Below are 12916 nucleotides of genomic sequence, written 5' to 3'. Positions count from 1 at the left end.
TGGGCCAAATTGACTGTCAGCTGATTTGATAACCTATTGCTGCAACAACATCATTCAACAGGGTCATGTTCAGTAGCCACAGAACCGAAGAGGTCCAAAGCGGAGTGAAAGTGGGAGGTTCTACTCTATCTGAACATGTCCAATGAGAAACACAAATGTTTGTTTTCTGTTGCAAAATGCTTTGCTACGGTGAGTGCTAATGAACACGACCCAGTCCAGAAACATAATTTACCATTTGGCTTTGCCTGCGGTGTCCCAGTATCCTGTGGGTCTTGGAATGTTACAAGGCCCTAACATAGCCTGCTTGTAGTAACTATAAAACATGAGCATCGTGTCATCTGCCGGCTGATATGGACCTATAGGAGAGCAAATAAGGATAGGAGGGAAAAAAGAGGATGAGTAAGAAAGTTTGATGATTGACATGATACGTAGAACTATTGTTACATTGTAGCCGATAGTCCCTCAATTTGCAGCGATTACCATAGGCTCGCTGCAACTGACATTAAAAATGTATGTCATCAGAAGATATAAATAGACTTCACTTTTAAATGCAATGCTTTAATGTGTTAATCTGCCCATCTTCAGCTCTAAAGACACAACCTGTCATTTCTATAGCCTGCCTACAGAGCTATACAAGGACTGGCTGTTCATGAGATTGACATGATAGTTTTAAACGTATTTTGAATCACTGTTTATAAAGACTCATATGACGACAAAAACATAAACAATGGAGAAGCCTAATACAACTGTAACTGTATTTGGGGTTAAGACAGGGTAAAACAGTTGTAATAATTGATAAGGTAGTTATGTTCTTCAAGAACAGCATAACATCCAACTGAGTGTGACATAAGAGCCAACCAACACAGAGGAACTCTGGATATCTGTCAGAATGACCATCAGGTTTTTGGTCACCTCCTTGACCAAGGCCCTTCTCCCCTGATTGCTCCCCGGATTGCTCAGTTTGGTGGTTCCAAACTTCTTCCATTTAAGAATGAAGGCCACTGTGTTCTTGGGGAACCTTCAATTCTGCAGAACATTTTTGGTAACCTTCCCCAGATCTGTGCCTCGAAACAATCCTGTCTCAGAGCTCTACGGACAATTCCTTCGACCTCATGGCTTGGTTTTTGCTCAGACGCACTGTCAACTGTGTGTCCTTATATAGACAGGTGTGTGCGTTTCAACATCATGTCCAATCAATTGAATGTACCACAGGTGGACTCCAATCAAGTTGTAGAAACATCAAGGATGATCAATGAAAACAGGATGCACCTGAGCTCAATTTTGAGTCTCATAGCAAAGGGTCTGAATACTTGTGTAAATTTGCAAAAATGTAGAAACCTGTTTTTGCTTTGTCATTCTAGGGTATTGTGCGTAGCTTGATAAAGGCTGTAATGTTAAAAACAAAAATGTGGAAAAAGTGAAGGGGTCTGAATACACTGTAACCTACCAATTGTACTTGTAGAATCACAATAGAGTGGTGAGGAGGAGGAGCTCTGCGGACCCTTAGTGTCCGGAAGTAATTTAGCCATTTCATTGTAGTCATTGCGATCGATAGTTTCTATTTTCTCCATTTTCTTGTGGTGTCAATTAACTCGTGACATTCCTGGATTACTCATTAATAAAGTAAATGTAATCAACTAATACAATAGGTTAAGGGTACAACTGTGTACATATCTGTCTGTTTTGGCAAAATCACTACATATCATTACTACTTAACGGCGAGCCAAGCAGGGAGAGGCTGCCCATTGTCACAGTTCCAAGACCAGTCAGACCAACAAAACAATATATAATTTTAAAGTTTCTTTCCAACAAATTGTTAAGTTGAATGATTGTATAACTAGCAAAGGAGTGTTGAAGTTGAGGGAGCAATATTTATGAAGTTTGGCAATGAGGACAAAAACTAGCATAGTTCAGCTAGCCAGCTAGTTTAGCGAGGGAAAATGAGCTCGGGCCTAGCATACTAGGCTATTTCAGGAGACATATTGTAGTTTTTATGCCCTGATATCAGGAGCTGGTGGCAATTTTTTTAATTAAAACAATTCAGAAACAAATAAATCAGATGACTTATATTTAAAGGAATACTTATTTAAAGGACAAGAGGGCATTTTCACCTTAAATCCACGGATGAGATAGTCACGCTTCATATGCAATGTAGGCTATATATTTTTTTATTTCACCTTTATTTAACCAGGTAGACAAGTTGAGAACAAGTTCTCATTTATCTTGGCCAGGTCGCAATTGTAAATGAGAACTTGTTCTCAACTTGCCTACCTGGTTAAATAAAGGTGAAATAAAAAAATAAAAAAATATTGGATGATAGATAGCAAGTGCACAAACAATACTAAATACTCCCTCCAAGCTAGCTAACCACTAGCTAGTATTCACAATATAATTAAATCACAATTCGATGCCCATTAATTAAACAGCTGCCTGTGTTCGTGCTCTGTCCTTCGCTAGCTAGCTATGTTGTGCTAGATAGCGAATATGCTAACGTTAGCTAGATAGCTAAACATTTGGCTATGGGCTGGCATGGCAGTATGGGATTATGAGTTAAATAGTTTCTTCATCATCTTGATAGGTAGTTATCTAGCTGTGGCCATGTGATTACTATCAACAAGGGCTTTCTATAAAATAGCAATATTATCGCAGATAGCAAAGAATTGTATAACTAGATAGACCAGAGCCTGTCGTTCCCAATGGGAGCATTTGAATCATAGTGGACGGAGGTGGGCAGAGCCAAGCAAGAGCTAGTGAGAACCTATTGGTGCATTCTAGCATTTATTAGCATATTTCATTAGGGGACACTTACTTAGTGAGGTGCGTGTGTGCAATACAAATATGGGTAGCTGCAGCCCACTATGGCAACTGGAGTATGGGCGAGTGGGTGTGTCGGAAGGTGTCACTCAAGACAGTTTTGCGTGGCTGATTTTATACAAATGTATAAAATATTATAAATATAATATTTTGACTGACTCTGAAAAACACCCAAAAAAGATGCCCAAAGTCCCTGCTCATCTGCGTGAACGTGGCTTAGGCATGCTGCAAGGAGGCATGAGGACTGCAGATGTGGCCAGGGCAATAAATTGCAATGTCTGTACTGTGAGACGCCCAAGACAAAGCTACAGGGAGACCGGACGGACAGCTGATCGACCTTGCAGTGACAGACCACGTGTAACAGCACCTGCACAGGATCGGTACATCCGAACATCACACCTGCGGGACAGGTACAGAATGGCAACAACAACTGCCCGAGTTACACCAGGATCCCTCCATCAGCGCTCAGACTGTCCGCAATACTCTGAGAGAGGGTGGACTGAGGGCTTGTAGGCTGTTGTAAGGCAGGGCCTCACCAGACATCACCGGGAACAACATCGCCTATGGGCACAAACCCTCCGTCGCTGGACCAGACAGAAATACTTTTTTTGCAAAAAGTGCTCTTCACTGATGAGTCGCGGTTTTGTCTCACCAGGGATGGTCAGATTTGCGTTTATAATTGAAGGAATGAGGGTTACACCGAGGCCTGTACTCTGGAGAGGAATAGATTTGGAGGTGGAGAGTCCGTTATGGTCTGGGGCGGTGTGTCACAGCATCATCGGACTGAGCTTGTTGTCATTGCAGGCAATCTCAATGCTGTGCGTTACAGGGAAGACATCCTCCTCCCTCATGTGGTACCCTTCCTGCAGGCTCATCCTGACATGACCCTCCAGCCTGACAATGCCACCAGCCATACTGCTCGTTCTTTTTTTGCTGAGTTTATAAGGTCCCACAGCAAAAACCAAGCGACAAGGTTGAAGAAATTTGTACATCTCTGACACAGGATTGTGTGGAGTCACAGATCTGGGGAAGGGTACCAAAAAATGTCATTCTTAAATAGAAGAAGTTTGGAACCACCAAGACTCTTCCTAGATCTGGCCTCCCGGCCAAACTGAGCAATCGGGGGAGAAGGGCCTTGGTCAGGGAAGTGACCAAGAACCCGATGGTCACTCTGATAGACTTCCCTCTGTGGAGATGGGAGAACTTTCCAGAAGGACAATCATCTCTGCAGCACTCCACCAATCAGGCCTTTATGGTAGAGTGGCCAGACAGAAGCCACTCCTCAGTAAAAGGCGCACGACAGCTCACTTGGAGTTACACCTAAAGACTCTCAAACCTTGAGAAACACGATTCTCTGATCTGATGAAACCAACATTTCAGGCTTGTTTTGGCCTGAATGTCAAGTGTGTGCATTGTGTCCCGCCACCCACCACCCGCCAACCCCCTATTTTACGCTACTGCTACTCTCTGTTCATCATATATGCACTTATCACTTTAACCATATCTACAGTACATGTACATACTACCTCAATCAGCCCGACTAACCGGTGCCTGTATGTAGCCTTGCTACTTTTATAGCCTCACTACTGTTATTTTTCACTGTCTTTTTACTGTTGTTTTTATTTCTTTACTTACCTATTGTTCCCCTAATACCTTTTTTGCACTATTGGTTAGAGCCTGTAAGGAAGCATTTCACTGTAAGGTTTACACCTGTTGTATTCGGCGCACGTGACAAATAAACTTTGATTTGATTTGCTTTGAAGCATGGTCAAATCAAATAAAATGTTATGCTTGCTTACAAGCCATTAACTAACAATGCAGTTAAAGAAATAGAATTAAGAAAATATTTACAAAATAAACTAAAGTAAAAAAATACAAGAAAATCTAAAAGTAACACAAGAAAATTACATAACAATAACTAGGCTATATACAGGGGGTACCGTACCGAGTCAATGTGTGGGGGTACAGGTTAGTCGAGGTAATTTGTAAAGTGACTATATATAGATAATAAACAGCGAGTAGCAGCAGTGTAAAAACAAAGGGGGGGGGGGGGGGTCAATGTAAATAGTCTGGGTGGCCATTTGATTAATTGTTCAGCCGTCTTATGGCTTGGGGGTAGACGCTGTTAAAAACAACTTAGTGATAGGGGGCAGTATTCGGAAGTTCGGATGACTGACGTGCCCAAAGTAAACTGCCTGTTACTCGGGCCCAAAAGCTAGGATATGCATATAATTGGTAGTGTTGGATAGAAAACACGCTGAAGTTTCTAAAACTGTTACAATAATGTCTGTGAGTATAACAGAACTGATGTGGCAGGCAAAAACCCGAATCCATCCTGAATTATTTTGGGTTGAGGTGACCACCCATTGAAATGCTTGTCTATGGGAAATTCAAAGGAAATCCTCCCAGATTGCAGTTCTGGCTTCCACTAGATGTCAACAGTCTTTAGAAAGGGTTTCAGGCTTGTTTTTTGAAAAATGAGCTAGAATTAGTAATTTTTCAAGGTGGCTCTCATTTGGACTGTAGTCTTGTGGCGCACGTGGACGAAGGTGTGCACTTTGCATTTATCTCCGGTATTGAACACACTATTCTCCTTCTTAAATGTAATAATTTATTTACATATTAGGGTACCTAAGGATTGATTAGAAATGTTGTTTGACTTGTTTGGACGAAGTTTTGGGATTTCTTTGTATGCATTTTGAAAGAGTGGAACAGGTGGATTACTAAATCAAGCGCATCAACTAAAGTTACTTTTTTGGGATATAAAGAAGGACTTTATCGAACAAAACAACTATTTGTCGTGTAGCTGGGACCCTTGGGATTGCAAACAGAGGTACGGGATTTATTTTATCGCTATTTCTCACTTTTCTGACGCCTCTGCTGGTTTGGAAAATGTTTTTAATGCTTTTGTACACGGGGAGCTGTCCTCATATAATCGCATGGTATGCTTTCCCCGTAAAGCCTTTTTGAAATCTGACAAAGCGACTGGATTAGCTTTTTTTTTGTATTTTCATGAAAGTTTAATATTATGATTTTTGTATTTTGAATTTCGCGGTCTGTAATTTCACCGGATGTTGTCGAGATGGTGCTAGCCAAAGTTAAGGAGCCTTTTGGTCCGAGACTTGGCGCTCCGGTACCGCTTGCCGTGTGGTAGCAGAGAGAACAGTATGACTTGGGTGACTGGAGTTTTTGACAAATTTTGGGGCCTTCCGCTGCCACCGCAAAGTATATGTCAGGAAGTCAGGAAGCTTGGTCCCACTAGGCCGTACACATGTGTGTAGTTCTGGCTTCCACTAGATGTCATACCCTCTCTAGTGCCTTTACAGTCAGATACCGAGCAGGTGAGACACCAGGTGGTGATGCAACCGGTCAGGATGCTCTCGATGGTGCAGCTGTAGAACTATTTATTTTTATTTTTTATTTTACCCCCTTTTTCTCCCCAATTTCGTGGTATCCAAATGTTAGTAGCTACTATCTTGTCTCATTGCTACAACTCCCGTACGGACTCGGGAGAGACGAAGGTTGAAAGTCATGCGACCTCCGATACACAACCCAACCCAGCAGCACTTTTTCTTAACACAGCGCGCATCCAACCCGGAAGCCAGCCACACCAATCTTAACGGTGTGTCTGAGCTTTAAATGACTAAATACAACAGAGTAGGCAGACATAGGCTAAACAAGCTAACGTTACTGCTAAATAGGCTACTCAGTTGTAGCACATAGCCCACAATTCATTTCCTGATTTAATGTATAGGCTAGTATAATTATTAATGGATAATTAGCCTACAATCTGCAGGTAAACTCCGAATCACTCGCACTGCGGCATCAAACCGGGTCGGAACTCGTCTTCGTTGGTGTGCTCCATGACTTTGTCACAACCAGGAGGACATGCGCAGATTTAACATTCAGTCACCTCTGTGACAACAAAGTTACATGGCAGCAATAATGTCCATTTTAAAATGGTATGAAATCAACAGGCTTTCATAATGTGTCATTGAAATCAATAGGCCTATTCAATACCCTCACACCTCGTCAAGGTATTAAATGGATAGGCTACATGCCTATCTAATAGGATTATTACATTTATTTTCACTTGAGGCTATTCAGTTGTTGCAAAAATTCTCAACATTAAATGTTAATTATATGAGTGAATGTAAAAACAGAACCAAGTCGATAGAAAGTGAATTGACCCTATGCATGTTTGGATGGATTAAGTCCTCTGCTGTCTGCATATAGCCCTATGCCGACAGTCCGATACCGACCTTTCAAATTCGGTCAAACAAAACATATAATCCCCAACACTGCTAGGGAGTTGTAGGCCTAGTGTCTTTTCTACAAGGCCCATAATGATCTTCATGGGGGATTTCATATGTGAGTTGTTGTGCTGACTCAGAAAGAGGTGAAAGGGATAACTGGGCCCAAAATCTGTATTCTCCAGCAGGTGGCTTTTTGTCGTTGTTTTCACCAAGCGATGAGTTTTGTATGGAGGTCAATGAGAGTCTATTTGGTCAACAAAATATTGAATGTATTATTTGATCGTATAGAAGTGTCGTAATGCTTAGGTTGTTACGAATGTACTTATATAGGACACGTGACATCCCGGCAACTTTGAGAAAAAACACTTAATATCTGAGTTGGGCCTGTTGTTCACACGCGTATCTGCCCTCTCATTGGCTAGAATGGTCCCACCTGCTCTTGCCTCCTTCCGACTGCCCTCCATTTTTAAAGAAGCGTATATTCATTGTTAGAGCTGCCACTTGAGTATCTCTGTTCAATATAACGGATAATCTGTGGCTGACTGGAACATCTCAGTTGTGTTTACCTTAAAAAATATATATATATTTTTGATACACACGCACAAGGACAAAATGTTACAATGTAGCATATAGAATGCAACAAAAGCTGCGTGCCATCGATGGAACACTGGATAGGCTACTTTGTATCACTAGACCGGATTGTACATCACCCTTCATCACTTTTGGGTTTAGGTTCACGAGCGAATATCGCACTGAAATTCAATTGGTCAACAACTAATCGATGCAGCATTTGAACCAATCACATTTAACAACGAGCCCCAGAGCGCGTATAATTTTTGGGACAGTTATAAAATCGAGGCCAGAAATCTCACAATACCAGGCGGAGAGCCCCTTTCTCTCTCACCACACGGAAAGCCACAACGCTTGGCCTCATTGAAAAGAAAGAAAGAAAGGAAATGCAGAGGGATATAAGATGGCAGAGCTACAAATGTTGCTAGAGGAAGAAATTCCAGCCGGTAAACGAGCACTCGTGGAAAGCTACCAAAATCTGTCGAGGGTTGCAGAATACTGTGAAAACAATTATGTACAGGTAAGGATAAACATTTGAATTATATGCGGAATTCGTCGTATTAGTAATGTTATAAAACTGCGTGAAACCGGAGACAGGAAATGTGTCTCTGAGACCAATGACCGCTAAACATGGATATTTAACTCTTATTTAAACAGGCTTTGGCAATGTAAAAAAAAAAAAAAGCCTACCTCATCATTATATGCTGAAACTGTGGTTATAGTCGCGGACTCTATTCTCCTATAACAGCCGTGTTCGGATGGTTGTCTACTCTTACGACCATTCTAAACCAGCTATTTGATATGCATTTACAAAGCTGCTGAAGACTATTCAGAGGGTGTGTCGTTCTCTTTGATAGGTAGGCTAGAACTGTAGCCTAGGCAATGCTATTACAATTGTAGCCAGGGCTAAAAAAAATGTATCGCTTTCCAAACCTAGGATATCGAATAGGTCAAATGGTTTGAATCGTTTCTTCATTATAGGCTTAATGTCTATTGGCATCGTTCGTCGCCGAATGGTGTTACTAGGGCAATAATGGTCGCTCTACTGCAGTTTCCACCAATGTACTATATGCCTTTGAGAGCAGCACAGTAGAGCCTGCAAAGCAGTTCCCATCATTCTGTATCATGCATGTAATAAATGCGTGACTGGTCTTTGTTTTTTAGTTTTTTACCGACAGTGTGCCTAGCTTAACATTAGTTAGAAATTGGTAGGTATAGCAGTTTTTTGCCCCTGGATAGGTTTCTGTGCAAGCGACGTATGTGTGTATAAACTACCATTTATCAAATCTATTGCCCGACTTGGTTGAGGTTGCCTGAATTGTAATTACCCGAAAGAAGGGTAAATCGTGGTACCAGTCATTCCAGATTGATGGATAAAGCGTAGTCCTATACACTTGTTTCATCCTCCGTCTTTCAGATAATTTGAATAGTTGAATTGCGCCCTAGTAGTGGTCTACTGAAACGGTGGGAGCTGTTGTCACTGTACAAATATGATTAAAAAAATATGAAATATTATATGTATTTCCTATTCAACAAAACTGTATGAATAAGGCATGAAATTACTTGTGTGCTTTCTAAATATAGTAGAATCAAATTATAAAATGACTAACTATATGATTTAATCTTCCTTCTAACTGTAAAATACCAATTTGTATGTTTAGTGTAAGAGAAAATGTGCATGTTTTCTGAAGGCCTCTATTGATCAAAACGTCTGTCCCATCGACTTGAACGTCTCACAGAGCTCTAGCTCGGCTTTCTGAATTCGTTAGGAAATCGCATTTCATATCCTATTAATCGTGTCTGTCTAGGACACAGAAAGTGTTTTTTGTTTAAAATCTATGAATTATTTTAGATTAGTGGCTATAAATCGACCTCTGTATGGAGTACCGTGATGAAACAGTGCAGCAGGAGAGCATTATGATGTAAAGATTACATGCATGTGCGATGTCAGTGGCTAGGATGTAGGGTTCAGCCAGGAGTGGATGGACAGTCGGAAGAGCAAATTAAATGCGAGAAGGGACATCCCAGCTTCAAGTGGTTTCAGATTTCACATCCTACATTACACTGGCTCAGGGCTCAGGAAATATATTGTTTCCACCTGACCTAGGGGTATAGCTCAAGGCAAGCTATTTTTAATCGACTGCGTCCACAGATCAATTTATAAGCGAAAATGTCAGTCGGAACAGATACCAGAACCATGCAGGTCTTTACATCTAAGAGGATTTACTAATAGCCAGGCAACGGCTCCACATTTCTATCCCTCCAATCATCTCTAACTCCTCTTCCTCCCTGCCCTTTGCTGCTGAGCCCTGACTCTCCACATCACTTCCATTGACTTAGATTAACAGAGGGAGAGGAGCAACAAATAGGATACAATTGTGGTCAGGAACTTAATCTTTCTCTCTCCCTGTCTCTCTTCCTTCCTCTCTCTTTTTCTCAACCATACACATTCACTCTTGCTAATAAAGTTTTTCCATAATAAATTGTGTGATACAGTTACACACACACACACACACACACACACACACACACACACACACTCTTATCTCTCTCCTCCAATCAACTTTCTTGCCTGACAGACTAACTACAGAGTTAGCCAATGCTAGCTGATTAGTTACGAAGCAGGGACAGTTTTCAAATGAAATGCATCGGTAGAAACAGGACAAAACACGCAACTTGCTAGCTGGCAATGTAAACAAATATTGAACTCATCATATGAGCTCCACTGCACAGGCATCTACTACCCTAACAGGACAGCTAAGCTGTCTAATAACAGGAATACTAGGCAATGTACAGTGCTTTTGGAAAGTATTCATACCCCTTGACATTTTACACATTTTGTTATGTAACAGCCTTATTCTAAAATTGATCAAATTGTTCCACCCCCCTCATTAATCTACACACAATACCCCGTACTGACTAAGCAAAAACAGGTTTTTAGAAATTTTTTGCAAATGTATATAAAAAAAAAAAATGAAATATCACTTTTACATAAGTATTCAGATCCTTTACTCAGTACTTTGTTGAAGCACCTTTGGCAGCGATTACAGCCTCGGGTCTTATTGGGTATGACGCAACAAGCATGGCACACCTGTATTTAGGGAGTTTCTCCCATTCTTCTCTGCAGATTCTCTCAAGCTCTGTCAGGTTGGATGGGGAGCGTCGCTGCACAGCTATTTTCAGGTCTTTCCAGAGATGTTCGATTGGGTTCAAGTCCGGGCTCTGGCTGGGCCACTCAAGGACATTCAGAGACTTGTCCCAAAGCCACTCACGTGTTTCTTGGCTGTGTGTTTAGGGTTGTTGTCCTGTTGGAAGGTGAACCTTCGCCCCAGTATGAGGTACTGAGCGCTCTGGAGCTTGTATTTTACAAGGATCTCTCTGTACTTTGCACCGTTCATCTTTCCCTCGATCTTGACTAGTCTCCCAGTCACTGCTGCTGAAAAACATCCCCACAGCATGATGCTGCCACCAACATGTTTCCTCCAGACATGACTTTTGGCATTCTGGCTGTGAGTTGTTGAGTTGTTTTCATACTGAGGAGTGCCTTCTGTCTGGTCACTTTATCATAAAAGCCTGATTGGTGGAGTGCTGCAGAGATGGTTGTCCTTCTGGAAGGTTCTCTCATCTCCATAGAGGAACTCTGGAGCTCTGTCGGAGTGGCCATCGGGTTCTTGGTCACCTCTCTGATCAAGGCACTTCTCCCCCGATTGCTCAGTTTGGCCGGGCATGCAGCTCTAGGAAGAGTCTTGGTGATTCCATTTAAGAATGATGGAGGCCACTGTTTTCTTGGGGACCTTCAATGCTGCAGACATTTTTTCGTACCCTTCCCCAAGATCTGTGTCTCGACACAATCCTGTCTCGGAGCTTTACGAACAATTCCTTCAACCTCATAGCTTGGTTTTTGCCTTGACATGCACTGTTAACTGTAGGATATTTTATAGAGGTGTGTGCCTTTCCAAATCATGCCCAATCAATTGAACTTAGCTGAGCTCAATTTTGAGTCTCATAGCAAAGTGTCTGAGTACTTATGTAAATAAGGTATTTCATTTTAAAAATAATTGTTGCTTTGTTATTATGTGGTATTGATGAGATTTTAAAAAAATTGTATCAATTTTAGAACAAGGCTGTAATGTAACAAAATGTGGAAAAAGTCTGAATACTTTCCAAATGCACTGTATATCCTACGAATATCTGCACCTAGCAAACATAACAAACCATAACCTAAGCCCAACAGATAATCACAAATTACTCTAGCCTTATTTTCGGAGGCTATTTAACTGGTTGTCTGTATGGCTAGCTGGTGAAAGTGACAGTTGAGGTTGACGCTTCAGCGCAGCCCAAATTTACCGCTACACACAACTTTTCTTGCCTGACAGACTAACTAGTTAGCTAGCTAGTTATAGCATGCCATTTATCTGTGAATTACCTTGGTACAAACAAGACAAAACAACCAACTAGTTATCTGACTATATACAGCAAAACACGGCAACTATTTCCAAGATACGGAGAGCAATTATTCGAGCTCCACCGCTGATGTGCTTGCCTGTACCAACCAAGTTATCATGACATGACAGGACTTGTTAATCTGAGAGCTATTCCCCAACTTTCACAGCATCAAACATAGACAACACCAAACATATATCTGCTGTTTACTTATTTCACTCACCTCGACATCATTGCTTTTCAAATTACAAAGACGTGTCCTAATCCATATCACCGACCAATATAGATACAGCCTCTTTCACAGTGAAATGTCGTGTCCGCTTCGGCGGCGTCATTTTGAGTAATGAAGTAAAAAAACGTTGAAATGTCAAATGACAGCAGCCACGCGAATACGACAACAGGTTGTTAGCAAGTTCATTTTGCGATATTGACACAGAGATTATTGTTAGAAAAATATGGCCATTCGCGGCCGCTGTAGTAATTTAAAGAAAGTCCGTAGACAGCCGCTATGGGTCATAAAGAGTTAATTAAAGTATAATTTTGTTAAAAGTTCTAATGTTACTGTCCCCACCACAACAAAAAAATACTTAATGAGAAATTTCACTGCTATTCTATTTCACAATATATGTCCGTTAATATGTTATTAACATATCATATGTGTCATAAAAATTTTACATTTCCTCACTACACGTAAATATGAGCGCACCAGTAGAAATGGGCCTGCTACATTTCTTGGTTGTAAGCAAAGCACATTATCCAGAATTCATAGAGATTTTAGGACATAGTACTGCCCGGTAGAGGTGTATCCAGTTATGGGAGAAATATCAAAGTGT

At 41.2% G+C, this 12916-nt stretch overlaps 1 protein-coding gene across 7 annotated transcripts in view; it reads left to right on the top strand.

Annotated features, from left to right (window-relative positions):
- Positions 1–7529: 7529 nt before the first annotated feature.
- Positions 7530–12916, top strand: part of LOC110529999 (abl interactor 1) — a 48541-nt gene continuing 43154 nt past the window's right edge. For 3 of the 7 annotated variants that reach the window (XM_036985543.1, XM_036985542.1, XM_036985541.1), the window contains exon 1: positions 7530–8160. In XM_036985543.1, coding sequence (XP_036841438.1) covers positions 8044–8160 — 117 coding nt within the window. In that variant the 5' untranslated portion in view covers positions 7530–8043. The remainder of the gene's footprint in view (positions 8161–12916) is intronic. The other 4 variants (XM_036985547.1, XM_036985544.1, XM_036985546.1 and 1 more) reach the window with 3 other exon arrangements.

This window comes from Oncorhynchus mykiss, chromosome 8, assembly GCF_013265735.2.
Source record: "Oncorhynchus mykiss isolate Arlee chromosome 8, USDA_OmykA_1.1, whole genome shotgun sequence".
Lineage (NCBI taxonomy): Eukaryota > Metazoa > Chordata > Actinopteri > Salmoniformes > Salmonidae > Oncorhynchus > Oncorhynchus mykiss.
Note: the sequence above shows the minus strand (reverse complement) of the source record. Positions and strands in the feature narration are given on the sequence as shown.